We start from the raw sequence: 26,062 nt of genomic DNA, 5'->3' as shown, positions 1-26,062 counted from the left end.
ATTTTGAATGAGCTGATTTTCGGACGTTAATTTCGCCGTATATGTTATATGATTTACGTTTCCTACGAATTTGAACTATACTTTTTTAGCTTTTAATAGACCTGCTGTCCCTTTCTTGTTTGTTCTGATTCTTACATTTGGTGGTTTTCGTTATCCTTTTTTTATTAAGACTGTCGTGGGTTGATGTTATCTTGCTGAAAACAGCTGAAATTTAAATTGTTATCACCTCAAGTTTATTTTTCGGAAGGATAATTTCATTTTTAATTTAATAGGATAATAATGCTATAAAAGAAGTGATAGATGTTTATTTTAAACAAATTACCCGCAGTGAGGGATCCTTATTCATTAACATTATCTACAACTGTGTTAATATCCTCTCATCATAATCTAACCATCGTAGTGCGTTACCATGTCTAATCACCTGCCTAATTAAAATCGAGGTGCACGCGATCACTTGTTAGTTAATAAAGCATGAAGCTAAACGGACTTCAATTCATGGCCGGGGATAAATGCCGTTCTATTCGTTCCGTCATCGTTCCTGGTATCTACTCATTGTCTGTAAAAACTTCGTAGATGAGACAAGATTATTGTTTATCTTCCTTTTATTTATATTTATCATCATCCTCCGTGCTTAAGTCCCTTTTATGTTCTCACCTCTCTTTTCTCACGATTCTGGACTGGGTAAATCAGTCAGGTTTTTCCACGAAGCGATTCCCGTCTCACCTCCGCAGCCTTTGCAGGGGAACCTAACACATATTTGTACTAAATTCAGCATTTGATAGAGAATTTGGTTTCGAAGTACTTATATACGATCCTAAACACTCGTTTGTCTGTTTGTCGAATTGTTTTTATAAATTAACTTGCATAACTAACATGCGTGTACGTGTTATTACATTCATACACTCTGTAGTTGTACTATTGAATAAGACTTGTCTTTTACACCAATACTAGTTTTCTTGTTTACCGAAGTTTAACGAAATTGCACTGAAGTTTGCGCGACAATGGGATCATGGCGTGACTACCCCATATAACTCTTTTCAGGAAACACTTGCTATTTCCCGCGGGGCGTTATTGTAACCTTAGTAATTATTATTTGTTATACCGTTAATGAAAATGTTATAATGGATGGGTGTGTTATATTACATACTAGTTTTGTAATGCGGCATAGCTTTTATGCCTTAGCTTAATAACTTTTTGCATTTATGGATTTTTTATAAGATTCATTTAAAACTCAACTCGTGAAAAATTTGCGAAATCTTAATAAATTAATGAAGACTATCATACCGTAAGACTTGGATTTCCTCAATGTTTTTATTCAATATTTGACATTTGACAGCAGCTTGAGATGGCGACGGAAATCTGAAAAATATAATAATACATTTTATTTCACGATGTTGTTATTTCATGTTTTTCATAAAATTTTCTTTTTTGTTTCAGGCGTGACAATGAGAGAAAAAAGGGGAGGCGCCATGAGCAAAATGCAAAAGCTTCGAAAGCGCCTTTCCCTTAGTTTCGGTAGACTATGTAAGTATTTTTAAATGATTATGAAAATTGGAATGAAAATATTTTTTATTTAGCTGCAACATATAGACATACACTTTTTTTAATATGTATATATATTTATTATAATAGGTGAATTTAATGCTAAAAGTATTGTATGCCAGCCAACCTTTGAAAAAATGGCATACAATGTTGAAAGAAATAGAAAAAGCTAGAATATCTTCCGCCACGCCGGGTTCCTGCTTCAATTTCCAGTGCGGAAATATATTTGAACCTGCAGACATTTATTTTCATCTCTAGGTATGTTTCACAAAAATATTCACGGTTTTTTTGTGAACATACATACATACATACATATGGTCACGTCTATATCCCTTGCGGGGTAGACAGAGCCAACAGTCTTGAAAAGACTGAATGGCCACGTTCAGCTATTTGGCTTAATGATAGAACCGAGATTCAAATAGTGACAGGTTGCTAGCCCATCGCCTAAAAGAGGAATCCTAAGTTTATAAGCATATCCCTTAGTCGCCTTTTACGACATCCATGGGAAAGAGATGGAGTGGTCCTATTCTTTTTTGTAATAGTGCCGGGAACCACACGGCACTATTACAAAAAAGAATATTATAATATTATATAATAATAAGAATTTTTTGTGAATAAAGAAATAATTATTGATAGTTAAAATAACAAAGTGTGATTTAAGAATAATAAATATTTGAGAATTCGTAAACGTGCCACGGTGCGAATCGGTCCCATTATTTATCGAAGGTGATAAAGCACTTATTAGAAGATTGTCGTTAAACACGCGGACAAACAAACCAGGTCCCATGACTATGGTTAGCGGTCACATCATAAATCTTATTAAGGACAGGACCAATATTGCCGTCGATAAATTGGGTGTCAATTTTATTCACGAGTGTATAATCTATGATGATTGTGTTCTCGAGTAAATATTTTGGCTCTTGTTGGCTTAAATAAAATGCTGGTCATTTGTCTTTGCTTATTGTACAAGTTTTTGCTGTAAGCTAAATTGTTTTTTTTTTTACGCAATGACATGTTCTTTTGATGTTCATGAAAAACTTCGCTCATTAAACTTTGCAGATTTTAAATCTTATTCTTTCTCATAAAATAACAGGTATTTCTGTTTAAGTAACGTTTTTAGATTTTAAGATCACCTTATTCTTCACAATATTCCCGTTTACTTTTATTACGGCTGGCCAGACAGACAATCATTCGAAAATAGTTGTAGTACTTACGATACGGATTCCTAAATTACCATGTTGATGTTCACAAGAGACCGAAATAGCCTCATTATAGTGAGGGACTCGCCAATTATAGGTAAATACGGGGAACACCAGTGGGCGACCGTCATGTGATCTAGAGGCGATGCTAGAAGAGAAATATAAAGTGTTACATGCCTGTTTGCCAGTGATTCTAATGAGGACAGTCTTACAACAAAGTCCTTTTGTTGACATCGCAGTCTTTCGATTTGATGGAAAATTTACATAACAACTCTAATCCCATTACCTATAGAATATATATAATGAATATCATTAAAAATGTATTAAAATAACATTTGAAATATGCGCAAAGCATAAAAAGAACCTAAAAAGAGTTCAACGAGACCCTTCAGTAACCATATAAAGTCCGTGTCTTCAGAAACATGATAACTTTGCCAGTAACAGAAGCCTTATTACTGTCATGTGGCTACTCACTACTGTATATTTACAGTTTGATGCATTTTATTATGGTAGAAAAACCGGTGATTTAGTGGCACTAATCGATCAAAATTATCATAAAATGCAATTCATCCTATTGTCGAATAATGTTATTGTGTAAATAATAATAAAATATTTCGAGTACGACAGACGACAAAATCCTGAATCCTTATATTTGTTACATTGATAAGATTCAGCGGCTTATCTGCAATGTGTGCGTTTGCACATGCCTCCAAAACGTGTTTATTTCCTCAGCCATTAAGATTATCGCCCACTACGCTCATTCCCAAGATTGATGAGTGCGCCCCAGAGAGATTTGTCAGGAGAACAACCGACGCCTTACAACCTATTTCTTTGCCTTTTAATCATACAAATGTGGTGCTCAACTTTATTTAGTGGGGCGTTTGCTGGTAATAGCTGGAGATTTGAGATATCGTTGCTGCCATTTTGATTTTTGTAATGGCAACAAAGCACTTGTTGACCATTTTAACATTGATCTTCCTCTCCTATTGTGTTTTCTCATTAATACGGTCTTCTATGTTTTATAGCCCGGAGTCTATTAAAAGCACAAGATCTACATATTCATCTCTTACTAAATCTCTCTGTCTCATCCTTGTTTGTTCTCAATTGCAGCATCCACTAAAATGTTAATATAACATCTTTGAGTTAATCATTTCAATTAGTAACATTTATGTTTAATTACAACTTGATACCGTAATAATCGGAACAAGTCTTGTTTGTTTATAGAATGTACTAAGTTCATTCACCTCAGTGTTACTTGTTAGTGTATTACATTATTATATTGTTGGTAAAGCAGCATAGCATATATAGTTAATACAGCATTAGAAAAAAGCACATATCAAAAACCTACTTAGGTACAATAAATTTATTTCAAGCGAGCTATAATTTCTTATCTTTTTGTTTCTTAAAATAGCTATAGTAAACTCATGTGATGGGAAACTTTTCATGAGTAAATATCATCTCTACACATGCCTTACGGTTTTTAAATACGCAGATCGCTGTCATTTAGATAATATCTCGGAAGGCTTATATCAGTAAATATTACCGTACGAAGTTTTATCTCCACAAAGTAAACAGTAGTGATAGCGTATGCCACTAGTAAATCACAAAACCAACTACAGTATTTGAAGCTATACAAATTCATTGCAGTATGTCAAAGATCTTGGAGACTGTGCTCAAGTTTCTGACTATAGAATTACTAGAGTACGCTCACGGCTCCGCCTGCATTTCGGGAAATCCTCTCTTAGTGCATCCGTACAGCAGTACCTAACTTCATAATCTAACCAAAATTCAAGTCTTTAGGTGCGTTGTTTATATGTGTATCTTGAGTAAGTCAATAAGGCAGTCCTCTTACATTTTGAAAAGATTTTAGTATTAAACCACTCCTAGTTCTTGTGATTGCGTGAGAGTATCCATTAAACACCTTTAACGTCAAATAAATCATAGTAACGAGAAAGTGCCTCATTCAAGCCCGTGTACTCAAAACAAATGAGTGTTATGAGAGCCGTGCTGGCTGATAACGAAATAAACGAGTAAGTGACATTTAAATTGCTCGAGGGTTCCGTGAAAACTGTAAAATTATAAAGTTGTTTTCTAAGTTTTATATTTTGACATATAATTTACATAATTCTGCCCGGGCTTCACGCGCTTGTTAATAGTAGCGTAGTTAATATTTTTCTGATTTAATTATTACTATACAATTAAATATTATTATCATAAGTATAATTTTTGGCATATTCATATTAGAAAATCTTTCTTTATTTTATGATAGTAAGAGCCATCTGTATGTAATCAAATAAGTTCTTGTCGAAATATTTGATCTCTCTGTTGCTCTAAACGGAACCCTAAAAATCTGCTCGAAATAATTTCTTATAAAAGCCACTGTGAGCGATGTATACTCGCTTTGTTTACTTGACGATAAGTGGAGTGTCTCTTCAACCGAAGGATTTACTGCTCTTAACGGATTACGTAAGTCGGTTATGTTTTTATCTGACCTTTTTCTTTTTATCCAATACTTATAAAGACCTTTTCTGGTAAGCTATGGTGGGTATGACACCAGGGAATTATTGACAAAATGTGTCGCGAATTACGTGGCTTTCTTGTTGTTACGAACTTTTATCGAAGATTTACAATAAAACACATTATTTCAGTGTGAGGTTAAGTTAAATAAAATTCTTCTGAAATCTTACGACGTAGGGTACTTACACAGAACAAGATAATTTATACAATTTCTTTTATTGTGTTTTGAATCTCTCGTTACAGTTGACGTTCTATTGTTCGAACATAATTGAATGCATCGTGCATGCCAATGCTGCAGGTTCAGTGTTGTTTCAGGCAAATGCTAAATTTTTAATGTTCAATTGTTCATTTCCTTCTCATTCGTTCTCTATTCCAAGCATAGAAAATAAAAAGCTCAACTGTTGTCTTTTGAATACAGTTTTTTTTATGTGAAAATGTATACCAAAGGCATACTGAAATAATGATCAACTCGTAACATTTTATCTACTTACAATAGGTATATTCAGGTCAACAACCTATTGGTTGTCAATTTTAATATTTATGTAAGAACATGACCCTAGTCCAGTGGTTAGCAATTCTTCAATTGCACAGTTAACTTTATCTTTGAACATATATGAATTGCTCGGAATTGTAAACTTTCTTTATTTGTTCCCCACTTTAAGTTATTTTCATGTTTAGTTTGGACATTCTCGCTTCCCGCAATGAAGATTAGGATTAATTTTTTCTATAATAATAACACAACAAAAATAAATTTTTTAAAAGTCGTTGAAATATCTATCGGTTTTGTGATTCATCGATTAGGTCAGGTCTCGGTGCGGTGTTCGGCCCCGCCCTGACCCTTATCAGTCATTCGCCGTGTTTACCACCGATTGAGCTATGACGCGCCACAGGAAGTGATCTATTCATTGAAATAGATTCAAGCTCGTTCGTCTGTTTGTTTCATGAGTGAACGTTGGCCCCTTAACACTCGTTCGTTATAGTTAACCTCGACTTTGTTTACTATAGGGATTTGTGTGAGAAGTTTCTTTTTAATGTGGTTTAGAAGTTGAAGATGCATGTGTTATTTCATTTAAATAAACATAAGTATCTAAGTTCTTTAACTCTTTATCGGAGCGGTTCTGTTATTGAAAACACAATGTAGCATTGCATATTCTTGTTTCAAACTATTCTGATCAATGAATCGCAAAAATTGTATCATAAACATGTTATGAGTAAAATTAAATTAAAGCAAATTTTTCTTATATTTTTACCACATTTTCCAATAAATACTTCTGATTCTTAAGGCGTTATTTATAAAATGTTAATAAAACCAAATTTCACCCTAAAGCTTTATTGGTTTCGAGTTAATTAATGTCTACCTACATTTTCCTCAATCGAGACGTTTATTTTAAGCCCGTTCTAATTCTTCGTCGAAACGGGTCTCTCAAAGGGTACCAGAACGAGAGATCAAAAACCCCTGAAGCTATATTGCCCGTGTTCTCTATTAAAGCAATCGTGTCTTTGATTGGTCAACTGTAAATCTCAGAAGTCTGCAAATTATTAAGACGAATATAGTTTATTCGCTGTTGAATGAATAGAAAATAATTTATATTTGTCTTAGAATTCGCTGTTGAAGCAAAAGATAAAACCAAATGTATGCGTTGAACATTTGATACATTTAAGATATTCTTTGGTTTTACAAAAATACTGTTTACAAAAATCTAGTCGATTTCCCAGAAAACTGGTTTGATTGATTGTCAGCATATTTATGCCCAGTGCGATTATGGGACACGAACAAAGCATGAATCACGATTGTTACGCAATACATGGTGCGCGGGCGTCACTTATACCACAACCATATCTACAGACATTAACACAAACGAATAAGCTAATGGTTATCACAGTGTTTCGTTGACCACAATCGCGGGCGCTTAAAAAATTATATTTACATAGGTATATAAAATATGAAAAAAACCAAATCGCCTCGTAACTTCGCCCGCTTATAATAGGCGCTCATAGATGTTGCACTACATATATGTACATCGCTTTGAAGCAAACGGTTTATTATCAACTGAGAATACGATCCTTCTTCCGTCTGGTCCCGGATGCATCCTCAACTCTGGAGAGGAGCCCGGGCTATGCCTTTGACCATGGGTTCTAGATTGGGTGGGTGAATCCCATCTGAACTCCGCAACCTGTGCAGGTAAACCTAAACCGTATTGGATCCATGGTTACACATCTAATTGCCTGAATGTGCAGGTTTCCTCACGATGTTTTCCCTCACCGTAAGAGCATCGGTTAGTATTCAAACTAATGTACATAACTTCAACTGAGAATACGACAAGATGAGCTTAAAAGGTTGCTATTGACTTGCACTACTAACAAAAATCATAATGTTTTCGACCACACGTCGACTAATTGTTTTATAGGAAACTCATAAACAATGAGTAATCGTAACGGAAATGTAGTGGGAGCGACCTTCATTCGTGAATCAGCGCTCGTTAGACCGACCTACACCATAATAGGTTCTTGCCCACTTATCATAGCCAAGTACAGTCGACATAGATACTTAATGGGTGCAATGGTCACTTCCTAGAGAATCATTAAGAAAATAATATTGTTTAAAACAAAGTTGCAACTTATTGATAGTATGTATGTAGGTATATTTTATTTTATTAAATGTTGACATAATTTTTGGAGTTAAAGAATTATACAGTTTCTTTGATTTACATTCTTGGGATATCGCGTAGGTACTTACATTGTCACTAGGTCATAATAATAAAAAAAGCTTTCCTCTAAAAGCCTATATATAAATTTTAATAAACTTTATATGTTGTGTGCCGTGTGGTTCCCGGCACTATTACAAAAAAGAATAGGACCACTCCATCTCTTTCCCATGGATGTCGTAAAAGGCGACTAAGGGATAGGCTTATAAACTTAGGATTCCTCTTTTAGGCGATGGGCTAGCAACCTGTCACTATTTGAATCTCGGTTCTATCATTGAGCCAAATAGCTGAACGTGGCCATTCAGTCTTTTCAAGACTGTTGGCTCTGTCTACCCCGCAAGGGATATAGACGTGATCATGTGTTGTTGTGTTTATATGTTGTTGAATACGCATCAGCGCTAAAAATATAAAACGAGCTGTTTAAAATTGAAGATTTAGTGAATAAAAATCCGTTTAATCCTCAGGGACGAAAGCTGTCGTCGGAGGTCGTAAGCATAATGAGGTCATTTAGAGAGGGATTTATCTTTTAATAACGCAAAGTGCTGAAAACGTTAGTTGTGTTTTCGCTTAAAAATTAAAATTAGAATTAAAAACAATAAAGACTGAGATAGTGACACAGTAGATATTTATTCGATGGAAGCTGTGAAATTTTTTAATTGAAATTGGTCAGCTTTACAGTCTTTGTAGCCTTTGCCTAGCTATTTTAAGTTTAGAAACCTACGGGCTAAATTATTTACTGGCTTTCTTCATTTTCGATTTTTTCATTTCCTTCAGGGGTGTTTAGTATTTATTTTACGTAGATATTGATATGAAGTCTTCTTATCTTAGTAATTTGCATTGCCTGTCTAAAGCAAGACGTATAGTACGTACGTCTTTATTTTTAAGTTGGTCCAAATTTGTCCCTCGATACCGTGGAATCTATTTTCCGAAGCGTCGCGGGTTCAACGTGCATTATCTGCCGCTTGATTGATAGTCGGTTTCCTCTCCTCGCTCGATAGATAATAGTTTGTCCTACTTGCCTCGTACACTGCACAGTACGTGGATAAACGTGATACAAGTTATGCGTTGTTAACTCCTTGGATATAGGTATCTAATTGCTTCTATTCCTGGCATTTGTAACTTTATATGTTTCCTTCAGACGCTTGTTACTTTACACGTGTTTAAATGATTTGATATTTGTAATACGGAAAATTTCAAATGTCTATTCTGATTTTTAATTCAGTCGCTTAATTAATTATTAACTTCCTATTCATTTAACTTCTTATTTAACGGCCTCTGTGGCGCAGCGGTAGTACGCACTGTCTGTGACACCAGGTTCGAATCCCGGATAGGGCTTGATGAAAAAAGGACCTTTTGCTGATTGGCCTAGGTCTTGGATGTTTATCTATATAAGTATGATATAATTTATATAATATAATTTCTATGCAATAAAGATATTACAAACGAACAAGTATTTATTATAAAATACAGTATCCTTGAGTTAGTATCTCATAACACAGGTCTCGAACAAACTTCGAGGCTAACTCAATCTGTGTAATTTGTCCCGTATATATTTTTATTTATTTATGTATGTCTATCTGAAGGCGAGTTGTATCATCTTTTCCAAATCGTAGTGTATTCGCATATAAATTTTTATCATGATTAAACAAAATACCGTTAATATTAAAGATACATAAGGGTGTTAATTTATGGTAATTGTCTTGGTGACATGTGGCACCAAACGTGTCCTGTAAGGATCTCCCTCATTCATTTTAATATTACATGACAATATGCGGGTGTGTTGAACCATTCGACCGCACAGAACGTTTTGTGACTCCGCCATGAAGCTTGGACGCCTTTGTCGTCCGTCCCATCCCGTCCCATTGTCTTTTATTCAAAACAATATTGTAAAGGCGTCTCGTCTTTTTTTTTTTCTTCTACTTTTTAACTATTTTCTACATAATGGTTCAGCAATGTTCAAATTGTGTTGCGCTGGGTGATGATTCTCAATTTGTGGGGTATTGTAGAAAACAAAAGCGAGATTCAAGTCATTAAGCTAACAGAACAAAGTTCTCAGATGGTATCATAATTTTCCATCAATTCTACTCAGGCAAAGCTTTTATTAAGCTTAAAAAGAATTCATCGTGTTTCTTGAAGTTTTTTGATTGTCAGGTTGAGTCTTACCAACTATGGAGCAAGAAATGAATAAAATATTATATGAACCAAAAGAAGATGCATGTCTGTTTCATGTATGCAAATTAAGCAACAGTACCTATCAACTTATCTTCTACAAATATGTTAATATGTTGCACCAATTTTCTATTACTAATTCCAATTATATTTAAGTGTTTGTCTATTGAATTCGAATTAAAGTTTTGTGCAGATTAGACTTCAAATATAAAAAATACACGGTCATTTTCATAACTTTCCACATGCTTTGGTTAATAATTTTATCAAATTCATTAGCGTTATCGGCGTGCAATGTTTAGATAACCTACCGGCACAATTCAGCAATATGCTTGCGATTGATTCTTTTGCTCCATATTTGCCCATAATGTGGCATTTTATTGGCAATTGATTAACGTAAAAGTTCTCATAATATAAACTTCTTTTTGATAATATTCTCTGCAATGGTAGAGAAATGTAAAAAACAAATGCAGTTCCACACCAGTATGGATCATACCGCTGCCTGGGGCCATTTACCCCATAGTCAATATTTGTTTCAAACAATTAGACACGCCTTGAGGGCGTAATATCCGTATCTTGTCGTAAGTTTGGGAGATACTAGTGCTGTTATATCAGTAGCTAGGACGAGTTACCGATTCACTGGAGCGTCATGTCCTCGGTAATGATGTGAGGTTATACAAAAGGTGAAATTAGAGTTGCTAGAACACCAATATAAATAACTTTTCAGGTTTAGATTCCATAATATCCGTGACTTGTTGTTTGTATCGTAGATACTAATGCTGGCATATCAGTAGCTAGGACGAGTTACCGATTCACTGGAGCGTCATGTCCTCGGTAATGATGTGAGGTTATACAAAAGGTGAAATTAGAGTTGCTAGAACACCAATATAAATAACTTTTCAGGTTTAGATTCCATAATATCCGTGACTTGTTGTTTGTATCGTAGATACTGGTGCTCGCATATCAGTAGCTAGGACGAGTTTCCGATTCACTGGAGCGTCGTGTCCTCGGTAATGATGTTAGGCTATACAAAGGTAAGGGCGAGGCGACTTTAGGGTTGATCCCATACCAATATAAAACATTTTTTTGGGTTTTTGATAAATTTATATTACTGTCAAAATGTTTACTACTTTTAATTATAAAGCGCTATTTCTCCCATAGTTATTAAGCTAAACTATCTACCTACTTTAAGTTACAAAATTAATCATAGATCTCCTGGTATAGAAAGGATGATTTAACCCGTTAAGTGATATTTGAGGTTGTTAAATATAAATTTAAAATCTCGTTGTGACTCAAGAGTTGAGATCAAGCGAAATGTTCAGTAGTAGACCATCATGCATGATATAAAGTTTTATTCGTACTGGCAACTACGCAAATTTTATTGGCGTTTTCCACAAAACGTCTATTCGAATAGCGTAACCGGTACCACCGAATGATATTGGAAAAGAAGGATCAAAGGACAATTTCCCAATTTCTTTTCCAAGTGTAACATTTTCTCAAAATAGCGACTATCGCCAGCCTGCCTGCCAGCCCTGAGCGCAACTATCTCGGTCCACATCAAACTTTGACCTTTCTCGGAATCAATAGCGAGTCACTTTCTTCCGCCAGTGAGGGTGAATGTGGTGTTTTGTGGCGATAATGGCGTAGTCTTTTGTATTAAAAGATTATACATACATCCCCACAACACATATTCTAACGTTTTTAACCCTTACGGTGTTGCCAGAGTCTTGAAAAGACTGAAATATCACGTTCAGCTATATGGCATTATGATAAAAAAGATTATAATAGCGTTAATTCTCTTAGAATACTTTCATGGAAAATCCCGAACGATCGCTATTGGTCGCTCTATTTGTTATTGCATGTATTGCCATAACTAATGTTGTTATGTTAATTGTAAAGATAATACCTACCACATTTTTGATATGATTTAAGGTAATATATTATAATTAAATTTAATGACTTTAGTTAAAAATTTTTTTTTATCAAATATTTAGTGAAAGGTGTCTTGTACGAAACTGTTTTAAAGACTAAAAAAACTCAAACTTTAAATTTTACTCTTATCTTTAAGTAATTAAATATTAAATAAGATTAATAAAACTTTAAAAACACTGTAATGATGAGTCAGGCCGTCTGGCCGTCTGTTTATATTCATCGATTGTTTGGCCTGATTGTTTAACTGCGGGTTGATGGCTGTCCCTGACTTCATATCCCAAGGGAAAGTTTGTTGACACCGAGCTCTTACTGGCCATTAAAATGTTCCCATTATGCCGAGTATGACTCACGTCATTCCTGGAAGTGATGTAAGCACTGTTATGGTAATTGTTTTCGTTCAAAAGTTTGTAACACTCATTACAAAAGCTACCATGAGACGCTGTTATATTGTCCGCTGTGCTATATTTATTTAATATGTTTATCTAATTTAGCATTGATGATTTGCCAAGACAATCGTAGTAAACAATAAAACTGGTTCAATGCACTAGTCCATAAAGATCGTATTTACACATGATTTCAATCTTATTGTTGTTATTAATCAATTCCGACCATATTGTCAACACAGCCCATTAATTGACATAATTTATTGAGTTATTCCACAGGAAATCTAAAAATAGGAACATTATTATATCACTTGCAATTGATAATTATAACAACAGAAAAATATAGGTTCAGGAAGCTGTTCCCAGAAATGAGATTTTCAAGTTTACGTTTTTAATGAACTCGCCATCGAAGCGGTTCCATAAAAACTTTGTCAAGATAGTAAAAGACTGAGATTAGAACCGCTTTATGGTCATAATAAACGTGCGAAATTAGCTCGCAGGTCATGGAAGTAACAATTTACTACTTCATTTCTGGAATCTTAAAACCAAATCTGGATTATTTTCTATTATTGTGATCAGCTTATATTTAGCAAAGTTTGGGTAACTGTACTTTACTCATTTTCTCTGCCCACGTTTCTTTCAAAGCTGTGAAAGCTACGTTTCTGTTTACGTAACAACTTACCATCAGATTTGCTTTTAGCTTTTTGGCTTTGTTTTCCTCTTGTCCATATACGTATTGTCTGTTTTATCTTCTGTAAAATTTCAATCAAGAATAAATCTTTACCCTTGCAGCTTTAAAAACTACGTTTTATAAAATGCTTATAATTAGCCCTACTTCTTAACAGTATGCGCTCGCTCTTGCAGTCTGTCTAAAATAAGCATGTGTCAGTACACTCAGTACTTTTAGTACAACGAACCCTACACAAGACATTACAAGGTGCTTACGTAATTTACCAAAGTGTTGAGCAACGGGCAATTGAGGCAATAGAGATGGAAACGCAGTCAAGTGGGGAAGAATCACTATTAATGTTACATTAGGGCCATCCGACGGAGCTGCGATTGTTTATGGTCGTTGTTGTTTTTTCTTTTTCTTTTTTGAAGAAATTGTTTGTGTCCAGGCGTTTCTAACGATACTTACAAAAGAAAAGGTACGATTTCGACGGTATAATGTAATGATCTGTTCTTTATTATAGTATCGTATCAATATGCTCTCTAAACATGTCGATCCACTGATTCTATGTTAAAATAATATCATATTCGTTTAGATATGGAATAATATTATTATAATGAAGCACATGTAAATTTATATCCTCAAAGCCAAATCTACCATAAGATAAGTAACTTAGGACCCGACAACGGTTTATGGGAGGTAAGACGACATTTGCGGGGAGTTAACCTTTTCTATGCGATTTCGCTCGGACTGTATCCCAAAATGGACGGATCCATTACATAATGGGTTTCCTGTGGGTCTGCCTTTGGTTGGGATTGAATCTCCTTATCGAAACAAAAGCTTTTTAATAAATCTGTATAATCGGGACTTAAGAAAAAGCAAGCTTCATTTATAATAATAATTCACTAGCGACCCGCCCCGGCTTCGCACGAGTGCAAAATTCCGAAAAAAATATACATAAAAACCTTCCTCTTTAATCACTCTACCTGTTACAAACAACCGCATCAAAATCCGTTGCGTAATTTTAAAGATTTAAGCATACAGACAAACATACTAAAATAGCGACTTTGTTTTATACTATGTAGTGATAAGTGTTCCAACTATTGTGGACTGGCTGGCGTGTGATTAAAAATGAAATTGTGTGGGCCGTGTTTTTGCAGTAAAGACCAAATAAATACCTTATATGAGGATGAATCTTCGTTAAATATGTTATTCCTAAATAAGTTGCTATTTTCTATACATCAAAGCATTACCTTCACATTCATCAGAATGATCGCGGTAAAGATAGCATTCTTGTTTCTATAATTTGCATGTCTACGAGTATGTCGTTACTTCCTGTCGTTGTGTATAAAGTTATCAATGTCAATCAGCAAAATAGTTATCATCATTTCAGGTAATATGTAACTAGTTTGAATACAATAGGTGTGTGTTTACCTACAAATTAGTAATCAGTTTATCACTTTTTACGTAAATAATTTACCTGTTCATGCTAGACTTTCTAATTTAACTATTAATTAGATGCTTGCAAAAAGTTTAGTTTTTATTTTCTAGTCATGCGATGTTATAACCTAAATTGTTTGATACATTTTCTTTGCATCGTTTAATTGTATACTCGTTATAAGCGATAGTAAAACATAATAATGGCTGATAAATCACAATGGCGACGATTAGAGCACTTTCAAGTTTCGAATCACTTTCCCGTAGTAAATGGCGAGGGTCACAAGATAAAGGGAGACATAGAACAAGCTAGGAAACTTTCCAATGATAGAGTATTTTCAGCGATGCAAGATTTTACAACACATTTGAACCGAAATCTAATTTCTTCTTTTATTGTTATTATCAATAAGTAATAAAGTGTTAATACTAATGAAGAATATAAATCAGCGTACAGGCTTAGTTTGGAATATTGACCAACATTATTATACTACGTGCGGAATTTATAACTTCTAAGAAGAAAAAAAAACGTAAGACCCAACATAACTAGTCTTACCCAAGTGACTACAAATGAGCGGTAACACTTAACAACTGTGTCGTTTCGTGACCTAAATAGGCGTCCAGGGGAAACGGGGAAATGTCTCGAGCCTCGGGCGTCTTTTCTCGCCACCCAATTGCCCGCAAAAGGGCACAATTCGGGCTAATTTTGTTAGCATTCATCTCTTACAAGCGCGGTGACCTGTGATGTTTTGCTTTGAGAAAAACAAGCTGACGAAACAATTTGGTGGAAGGGTAATTTTTATAGTAAACACACTTTCACTTTAGTGCTCTAATGAACAAAGCACATGTTAGCATAATTTGAGGAAGGTCGACTATTATCTAGTTTAGATCATCGAGGTCAGGTGAAACATAGGTTTCATGAGGTTTTGAAAAACATGTTTTTTATTTCAAATGTGTATTGTTGTCAAAAATATTTGCACTAGTATACATCTTTGATATAATATACATATATAGGTATGTATGTTTCGTGTTTATAAATTTTATGTGAACTTTAATCGGTTCAGCAGTCAATACAGTTATTATTTCTTTCTGAGTTATTTCTTTTTATTATTATACAAAACGGACTACAAACATATTAAAACAAAATAATTTTATTTATAGCATTTATCTTAAAAGTGCAGATAGAGATTCTGATCCTAATGAAATGGCAAACCTTTAGAACTTAAACTATGGAGGAAATCTCTAACTCTTGGGTCAATTCGACGCGATCAATTCCGATAAGCTGGTATTGTTGAGAACACCAACCGCACCGCAGTACCCTCGTCAGTTTGACATTGTACTTTCAATCCTTCCCCTGGCACTGTTTTACAATAATCCTATAGGCTTTTTCCAACAAATTAACGCTGTCAATTCATCAATATCGACATTTGATAAAAATAAATCCCTTGATATTCATAGCTTTTGTTAAACTGATGCCTCATCAATTGACGCTGATTATAAGTGTCATGTTCGTGGTTCGTCCAGTTCTCTGATTAAACAGAATTATATCATGATGACATGTAATTTGTGTGTAATTACGCCTTGTCGCCGGCTAGTTGTACAAATTTCAAGTGTAAATGTGATGGAATCACTTCCTGTGTATAGGTACCGTCGACCTTGGAGATATCTGTGCCACCTCGCCTTCAGTGTTAAACCATTACGTTAACTGTACTTAAATATTCATGTTATTAAACATATTAACCTTATTTTAAAATATTTTTCTTCGTCACCTTCAGTGGTTAAAGGTGAAAAACACCCAAATTCCAAAAATGTCTAACGTAATGTAGACTGAATCAAGTATCTTCATTCTTGACGTCATGACGTGTGTCCAACCCTCTTCACATTTCACAATTCGCTGCCTTCTCTGAACGAATATTGAGATTTATATTCCCTGCACTTGGTTTGGGTTATCGACCCAATACACGTTTTAAAAATAAACATGTAAACTACCTTAAAAATCCGATGATTTTTTAATTCGAAACGAATTTGATAAAAAAAAAACCAGATTTACTAAATATGGTAAGAGTAAATGTTTTAATACTTATTTTACAATATTGTGTTTTGCTTTTACAATTTTAAAAAGCGTAACTTTAATTCATTGCGTTCTCGTATTCTCCATTCGCTTAATAAAACCAATCTCGCTGCATGATTTATTTTAATAAAATTTGTATCAACATCGCAAATCAGTTTCTTTTCCTTTTTACGACATATCCTGTAATAAAACAACGTTAAGATGAAATATGAATTTTTATTATACAAGTACAGCCGCTGCCTGCGCAAGGTCGTCACTCATGCGATTCATTTCCGCAACCCAACACGGTGTAAAGTATTTCTGATACCACGTCTTTGCATTACGGTCCAAGACCTACATCACGTATTTTATTCATAATTCCGTCATGTACGCACCGTCTGACCTATGCAACAATCTAGGTTGCCTTTTATGTTTACACTACATTTTCTCTGTGCACTGCGTCAACTACAAACACCTTTGTTTCAAGCGACTATAAAATGTAAGTTGTGTTATTGTTATAACCTTATGGCAACTATTTTCTTGGTCATTGATCTAACATGACTATTTTTTTCATTGATTTTTATTTTACTTATCTCCGATAAAGATGTCATTGTACCGAAGAAAGTAACAAGTCACTAAGTTTACGATAAGAGCCTTTACATGCTCCGAAACCGCAATAATAGCGTTGAAAGAGGCATTCTGTGGAGTCGAGGGCAAATCTACGTTTTATTACAGAACCTCCTGCGCCCCGACAGCCAGATAGCTGTGTTGATGAAAACGATAACTCTGTTTGCGAGGAAAAGGAGGGTTGTATTAACGCGAATTAAAGTCGAGCAGCAATGCCGCCCAACACCGCCGATTTGCTCATGAATTTAGCTTACCGATACCCCTAACCTATTCTATACTTCCTGACAACAATTCACGAGCGTTTGCTAATCCCACTAAGGAACTGAGATTGATCGTCTGCAGTGATAAAAGAGTTTCGCTGCCGGAACCGAGTGAACGTGAATATACGGAAACAATGCATCTATACGAAGAACTCAACTGTGTATCGGCACGGACGTGTGCGGCACATTGTTCTCGGCAACACAATTTATAAGATGGGGCCTTATCGCGTGTACAAGGCACACGTGCTTGCTCTCCTCCGTTCTAATCCCACGATAATCCAACCCGGAAAAAACCAATAACCATTGTTTTTGTTACGATATTTACACCGCAATCATAGGATGTTTGCACGAATTATCATCCGTGTGAACACAACACTGTTAATATTTTAATAGCGTAATCCGATTTGGTGGCTTAGTATGCGGTGAGCCATCCCCCATTCCGATCGTCTGTAAAACCTCGCAGTGACTTAAATGAACGGTACGTGGTCGTACAAATTGTAGGTGTACAATTATGTGAGTCATGTTGATAAGTGGAAATGTTGAGCATCTTCTCGATAATTAAACTCGTTCGCCGCGGGCACCGCTTGTCGCGGTACTTTGTCTACGTAAAATAGTGCTTTTAGAAATACTCTGCAGAGTGTGCCAGCTGAATGCGACTCTAAACGTTGCAGACAAAAGTTAAGCCGCGTTGTAGGTTCCGGATTGTGTTCTGAATTTACTGTATTGTACGTAAAGAGCGTTCACATTCACAGCTGCTCTGCAATTACCAAGATCAGTTGCTTTATAATTATCAAGAATTCAAATACAAGTCGCTCGCCAGAGTGCCAGCTGGGTTCTTTTGGATACATGAAGGAATTCCGAATGTATAATTAATTTGTTGTCGGTGTACACTTAATTTACTCATTTGTGATGTAAAACCGGTTGAATTACTTGAGTCTTTTCTTAAGAATAAAATCGTTTTACTAATTTAACAGCATACTTAAGTTGCTTATAAAGAAAATGCACATATTCTGCCGAGTTATACTAAGATACAATATGTGTAAAGTGTTGGAACAGTGGATAAATCATGGATATATCCAATTAACTTACATGCCCTAAGCGGTAGTTATCACTTCATATCCTGCCTTTAAAGAAGGGGTGTGTGCGAGGGCGGCTTCTCAATATAATATGCAAATGTATTTTCATATTGTTATGACAGATAGGTAGGTACCCATGTATTTTACAGAGGGATCACAGCCATTCTAAGAAATTCCTCGAGGCTGAAATGAATTATTTTATTTGAAAAATTAAATCCGTGCGTGGATAACTAGAAAAATTGTTCAGTGTGTAAATTTCATTGGCAAATGGATTTTTCTATAAGGAAATTTGAATGATTTCTATCAAAACACTAAACAGATTTCGTTGAATTAGGCACACATGACTACAGAGTCCGCCCAAAAACGAATTTCAGGTATGCATAATACTTGAAATTCGTTTTTGGGCAGACTCGCCTAAATTTTATTTAGGAGAGTCCGCCCCAAAACTGAAGAATTTAGGAGAGATAATAGGTATTACATATGAGATAAATGATATTAAAACCTCAATTAATGTTCAGACAGATATTACAGAGAGCTTTTTTGTTCAATTTCCACGCTAGGTGCTTAAATTTACCAGGCACTCACGCGTTATGTGCAAATGGGTTTTCCCATAGTTCCCCTACGTATATGGGATTTTGCCTGTCAATTAATTATACTCGTATGTTCTGTACGCAACCTAACCAAATATAATTATACAATGTGTTGATTATGCGTTTAATTTACATTTGTCGAGAGTTAAATTACAAGTGTGTAATTCGCTCCCGTAATATCGTGACCTACTTGCATAATCGGGATTTCCGTTCAGATTTATTATTGCATTTAAATTGTGCGACTTGTGATATGAGATCTTAAGATTTCTATTTCCTATTGACTTGCCTTTCGCGTGAAACAGTAGTGAACTGACTGATACTAATATATCTTAGTCTTCAAATGGACATGTTACTTAACGTGCGGTTGAATCCACACAGTTCGCTAGTCTAGACACGCAATTACATAACCCTTTTGTTGTTCCAGCCACAAAAGACGAGCCGGACGGGGACAACGGGGAATGCCGCGGCCGGCAGCAGAACGGCGGCGGGCGCGGCAAGCTTCCATACAACGGGTACTCGGAGGAATGTCTCGATAGGCTCGAGCCGAATGGAAACATCCCACACGATAAGGACTCGCACTATGGTTAGTTCTTAATCATTTCTTCTTACTGTGTCATCATCTATTTATATTGATTGCGGCTTTGGAAATTTTAAGTATGCCTGGTTAGGTTTGAGCCTAATTTAAACCGCAGGAACAGATTACTTTATGATTAAAATTCTTTTTGCTGTGTTCTCATCTCTGTAACCCTCTTCTGCATTATTTAATTCCTATTCTGCTATTAAATAATTACCTCACAAAATTCTATCAAACCTATTCAGAGGTCTATAACGTTTCTTTGCTTTTCATATTTTACTTTATCCCAAATCAAGCACTCACAAATGAGCAAGTGAAATTAACGATTGAAATATATGTTTAAACATATATGGTTTAAAAAATTGTCTCTTGTATTTAAAAACCGCCATCTGCAATTTCCTTTTTTGTGATTCCTGCCTAAGCATTATGTACCTATATTTAAAATCTGAACATGCTTTCGACATGAGACTCATAAGATTTCCGTTATGATCAAACTCAAATTAATAATATTGTATATAAAATATAATAATTTAATGATGTATTATTTCTTTGGTTTGTGTTAGCAACAACGTGTACCTACCGTATTTTTCTAGCTTTCAAAAAGCTTAACGTTTAGGACTGACATTCCCATCTGGGGCACTAGCCCGAAGCAGCAGCTCGACCTATCTTCCTACACAAGTATTGAGAGGACGGGACAATGAAAGAATTTATGTGTCGTACTAGATCTTTTTTCTCACCAGTGAAGCTTGCTTCGCTCAAAAGCAAAGACTTCCAGACTTCATGAATGGACAACACAACAAGACAAAATTACTTGCCTTTTTAAATCTTACTTGCATAGAGAAAGGTGATAAAAGAAACGACTCATATCTTTGATTCTTTTTCCGTATTTATTTTCTGGGATATATTTTTTTTTATTTGAATGTTACCACCAAAATGTTATTGTTCCTATTTGGAAATTTTCTTTTTTTTTCCAATCTATTTCCACCCATTAGTCTAAAGACTTATAATTAGAAGAGAAGAAGAAGAGTTTATTTTTACAATATTCAGCTAAACGGGTGTTAAACCTCTTTAAATGCCCTCTGGTGCGCGTCGGGCGGTACAAAAAGAAACCGGTAAACAGCCACCCAACCATGATCAGATCGCACGCGAAGACTTTGAACATTTCACATGAGCTAGAATTGCCTGAAGACATGCAGGTTTTGTCCATAGAACTTACCCACGACGCTTACCGAATTCGATAATTTTTCATACTGTTCTCGTCATAGTACAGTTGGCCCTGGAAGCAACTGTGCCAACTCGCTTAATTGGTTTATGGCATGTGACATCTTATCATCAGTTTCCTTTCACTCTCGCACAGGCCCAGTCTTTTCTGATATACATCTCTTTTTATTTTTTTTACTTATTGTAGCCCGGCCCTTCATGCGAGTGGATTTTATGTTTTGACTGATATCAATAATCATTTGCTGAACTTTCCAAGATGAATTGTCTCAATAAGTTACCCAAGTATAAGAGCTACAAAACAAAAAAAGTTTCACTAAAGCCAGTTCAGTATTTCCAAAGATTAAAGTGTACAATGACAAAAATGTTTGCTAATATAATAACACAAAAATATGTATGTATTTGTGTGTTTTCCGGTTTATTACATACAATTTCCATTTTTTTATTTCTTTTCCTTGTGCTAGCAACATACCATTTAATTATATCTTCTTAACTCACCATACAACAGAAATAATTTAAATTACGTATACTAATTGCTTCCCCGTTTATTCCCGGTGGGCAATTTCGTGCCTTACTAGCTAAGCGAATCAGTAATTAATTATGTGCGATGTCTAATTGCCCATTAAAAGCAAATTATGGCCGATTGAATATTGGATTCTGCAAGTTAAAGAGTTTAAAAATATACATTTATTTTTATACGGTAGCCGTGTTCAATTAAGATTTAAAAGTGAAAATTAAAAAAAAAGTTATCGACTTTCACATATAATTACTTAAGAGTTACAATACTAATGTCCAAATCATAATAATATCCAGATTAAAAAAAATCACCTAAAATTAAAACGCCCTTAAATAAGGTCATTCCTTGGCGAAATTTTGTGAATTTGCGAGAGAGTTATAAATAAAAGTTTTTTTTCACAATTATTCTTCGGTGCCCAATAATGGAATTCTACTGGAAGACACCTGAGAGTAGGTCGATAATATGCTCAGTTTGCAGCCATGATACGACTCATTAAAAATTTCCGATTGCTTATTGCTTTGCATTCATTAACATTTTGCTCGTTGTCGTTTAAATCAGCTGTATACATTTTATCACATTATTGACAGAATTGTGTTGAAGTCTTGTAGTCTCAAAGCAAACTAGCTGTCAAAGAGAGTCCAAATCTCAGGACGAAATAAATGAAATGATTTGCGTGAAGTTTTTTATTAAATAAGTTTTAGTGTGTTATTTTTGGCTTTCTATTCGATTTTGTAAGTCTTGCCTCTTCACCACCACATGGAAATTTGTCTTTATTAATTTCCACAATTTACTGTGAAAAGAGAAAGTTTTAAGTCATCTTTTCTTCAGTAAGAGGTAAATTCTAGCGAACAACCTCTTTTGTCCATCATGAAATGAAGTGTTTCCAAAATTTCTGTCTTTTTAATTTATCTGATAAAACAAAAAGGAGGCTCTTTCAGCTCAGACTTAATTCAAATTCAAACTTTTATTTGCATAATATGAGTACAATATAAAATTAAATTAATGCAGAATGTTTTCAAGCGGCATACGATATCATGTCAAACGCCGCATAGCGAGACTCTCCACCCCTTGTAAAACCATCCTTTTAATTCATGAATGAAACAAGTATTATGAGAGTAAAATCCTGGAATGTGACGCTCACACAATATCCATTGTCATTGCAAGAGCTTGCGCTGTCTGCGGCCTAAATTGCACTTATACGTTTGTTTGTCTGTAGTGTCTGACACCAGTGTCGAGGAGACGAGGAATGTCAAAGTGTGCTCTCTCATGACGAGGACAATGTCGCATTGCGGCTCCCCTTAATGTCATAATTGAGTTAATCACCGCCCCAGCAATATTCATACATGCTTACACCATTTACCAATAAATTTGCATTCGGTAAACCTTCGGAGTGTTCGTTCATCGTAATGGCCAATCAAATAGCAGTTAATATTACGTCAGACGTGAACTTCTGAAGGATTATTTCATTGCGGTTCCCTGAGTTTTATTTGATCTTCAGTTTGGTTGTTAAGTTGGTTCTCTGAATCATTCCATACATAAAAATGTCTTCAAACATATCTTTCCGGGTAAGTCATAATTTTTTCTCTGTGTTTAGAATTAATGATTTTTACTTTCACCAAGAATCGTATCCTCTGAACTAGAATTGACAAACTATTAAATTCAGTCTTCAAGTTGCATTTCTCGATGAGGACTCACCTCATCGGGAATTGCAACAGCGCATTCACACTACATTTATCTGGTTCCCATTTTGTCGTTCCAGTTTATAAAAATACGGTACATCCATGTGTGATATCGCATGGTACAGTTCCATACTTTGCCGGAATGTGGCTCATCGGTGTTTCCCGTTCGTGGAGACTGGCTGCGAACTATTTCTGCATTGTGCAACTTTACGGTTCATCGTCGAACAAAACTATCTCGTTTTTCCTCGCATTAACTTTATACGGAGGAATTGAATATCGTGAGCACGTTTTGCATAACTGCTAACTGTTATACAACACTTCGATTAGATTTAAAAACAACGGGCACATTGTTGTTTTTTGTAGTTTCTTCAGGATACCAATATTACAGGAAGAGTGACAGTTTATCTTTCAACTCACAGCATAAACTAATTTAGCGATAAGTCCGCCTTTGTACCATCTCTGTCTGTTTTGTATGTTATACTCTTATGGTGAAATAAAGAGTTTTATCTGTCTATTTATCTTAACTAATAAAGGATTTTGCAAAAATAATTGTATGTTAATATTCATATTCTTTACGTCCATTCGCATGGATCCTTAAAATAAAATATGTCTGAGATATGACAAGAGCACCCGGCGATATGCACTAACCCCTGCCGTTTATCTCAAAAGGAACAAAAGGCGACAGCCGCAGGCCTAAGGGATGGTCGTAATATTTTACGCACTGCCATAACACATATTATTCTAAAACTAGGATTTATCCAGATTTCTGTTTCCGTGAAAATTCGTTCGTAGGTAACATAAATATAACTGAGAACTTATTTTTAGCACACGCCACCTCGTTTGAATTCATTTTATGGTATTTCTTACTAGGTGTTTCTGAGTAAGGAAGTTCAGCGAAAGACATTAAGCCAGCTAAGCAAATAAAATTGATTTGCTCTTCTCCTGAAATAAACATCTCTTGAGTGGACACCGTTTCATTATCCTGCATTGTAGCGATATAATATATCTGCATTGGTCCCATTGCTGGGCAAAGACCTGCCAAATGTATCAATATAATCATTAATTTGTAAAGCAAATGTTTTCCAAGCCTTTACCTTGTTGTATTTCTTCCTATGATTTCAAGTCTATCAACAAAATAAACAATGTTGGAAATGATCCAACATAAAAACAGATTGCAACCATATTCTATTCTGTAATATTTATATACCTAATAGAGTAAACGTTAAATTTTATTGTATGATAGAAGTGAACTTCTATCCATAGACTATCGTATGCAATGCAAACTTCAAAGTTACGACATACTATTGTAATACAATATTATCTAAGGTTTTACTGCGATCGTTGCCCGGGGTTTATGTAGGCTTTGAAAACTTATCATATTAACTGAACACGGATTAGTCGGATCAACCGTTCATTGAGTCTCCATTATTTTGTACTTGTAGGATATTTAACTTCGGTTATGTAAGGAATTTAGTTATTTTCTGCGTTTACTTTATTTTTATGTATTTTCACTTAACAAACCTTTGTATAAAATAGATACTTTATAAGTTTCATTGCATATAAATGATAAAAAGATAAAGAAGGAAATGTAAAAAGAAATGCAGAAATATCGCTAAAGCCATATCATTCAGTAAAAGTATTTAAATAAATTTAACGTAGGCTGATTGACATTAAGTTTTGAATTATGTTTGATTTCTTGAGCAATCTTTTAGTCCTTCTCTTTAAATAACACCATTGCTGGATATATGTTTAGGTCACTGGATCATTTTGTAAACACAATTCAAGGATCTATTTTGAGCTCTTCTCAGTATTGCCACTCTTGTGTCTGTATAGAAAATTGAAATAGCGTCACGAATTCATGATTTTCATCCACGCGGGACCAACTTAGAAGTGCTAATACCTATAGATAAAAGAAAATTTAGTCACAGAAATTAACTTAATATTTATGTTTATGCTCATCCCCGTCTCATGTGAATTCCCGTCACCGCTTTTTAGGTCAATAACTTGAAATCCCACAGGCAATGTTTGCCAACGGCGCCTGTCCAAATATAAGTGGTTTATATGAAGTACGCCATGACAGTGACAGGCTCGCCCTCTGCTGACATATTGTCAATAACCGGCATATAAATATTTATAAAGCAAAAGTTAGTTGTGATTATGTTTTGTAAACTACATCATCAATCATTTGTTAGTGTTTGTCATAATGTTATGCAGTTCGTATTGTTAATGATCTTGCTCTATTAGTAAATGTTTGTTAGATTATATGTATTATATAGGATAGACCTTAAAGAATAACGTAGGCTATATTTTCTGAAAATTCCCACGGGAGCGAAGCGCGGGTAAAAGCTAGTGTTGAATGAAGTGCAGAGTGAGAGTGGAAGATTGATGGAGGACTAAAAAGTGGAACCATCGACAACGTTATTCTACATAGCGACTCTTGTCTGACTTCCGTGATCCTACTAACAGCAGAATCTAACCTAGTTTTGATCATAGTTGTTCAAAAGATCCTTTATGTTTTCTTGAACAACAAGGACAAGAAGGGTAGCTGGCAACAAATCTTCTCTCTTCTAAAAGGGACCATTTCTATACATATACAAACGTCTTTTTTTCGTTACCGTTGGGAACCTCTTAAAACGATGAATAAATATACTCCTAATATAACTGATATTTACCGTTTAGAAACCGTTTTAAATAGACCCTGTTGCTTTGTCTTTCCATGTTTGTTGTGTAGACAATTTGTTTACCGTCTTTACAATATTCAGGACGTTTCACGACTTATCAAGTGTATTTGCAAATCGTTATCTTTGTTACAACGGCACGGTTATTCGTAGCAATTTTCGACGAAACTGTGTTAGTTTTGGGTCTATTGTGTCATTTACTTTCTTCATGTAAAGCTTCAGATGTAGGTTCTTTTTTGTCATAG

The 26,062-nt window shown here is 35.0% G+C and overlaps 1 protein-coding gene across 2 annotated transcripts in view; it reads left to right on the top strand.

The window, feature by feature from the left end:
* LOC106135093 (cyclin-dependent kinase 14) overlaps positions 1 to 26,062 on the top strand; it is a 63,367-nt gene that overhangs the window by 17,746 nt on the left and 19,559 nt on the right. For both annotated transcript variants that reach the window (XM_013335286.2, XM_013335287.2), the window contains exons 2-3: positions 1,438 to 1,524; positions 19,576 to 19,734. In XM_013335286.2, the coding sequence (XP_013190740.1) occupies positions 1,438 to 1,524; positions 19,576 to 19,734 (246 nt within the window). The remainder of the gene's footprint in view (positions 1 to 1,437; positions 1,525 to 19,575; positions 19,735 to 26,062) is intronic.

The sequence above is a fragment of the Amyelois transitella genome, chromosome 11 (assembly GCF_032362555.1).
Source record: "Amyelois transitella isolate CPQ chromosome 11, ilAmyTran1.1, whole genome shotgun sequence".
Classification (NCBI taxonomy): domain Eukaryota; kingdom Metazoa; phylum Arthropoda; class Insecta; order Lepidoptera; family Pyralidae; genus Amyelois; species Amyelois transitella.
This window is presented reverse-complemented; position numbering and strand designations above follow the sequence as displayed.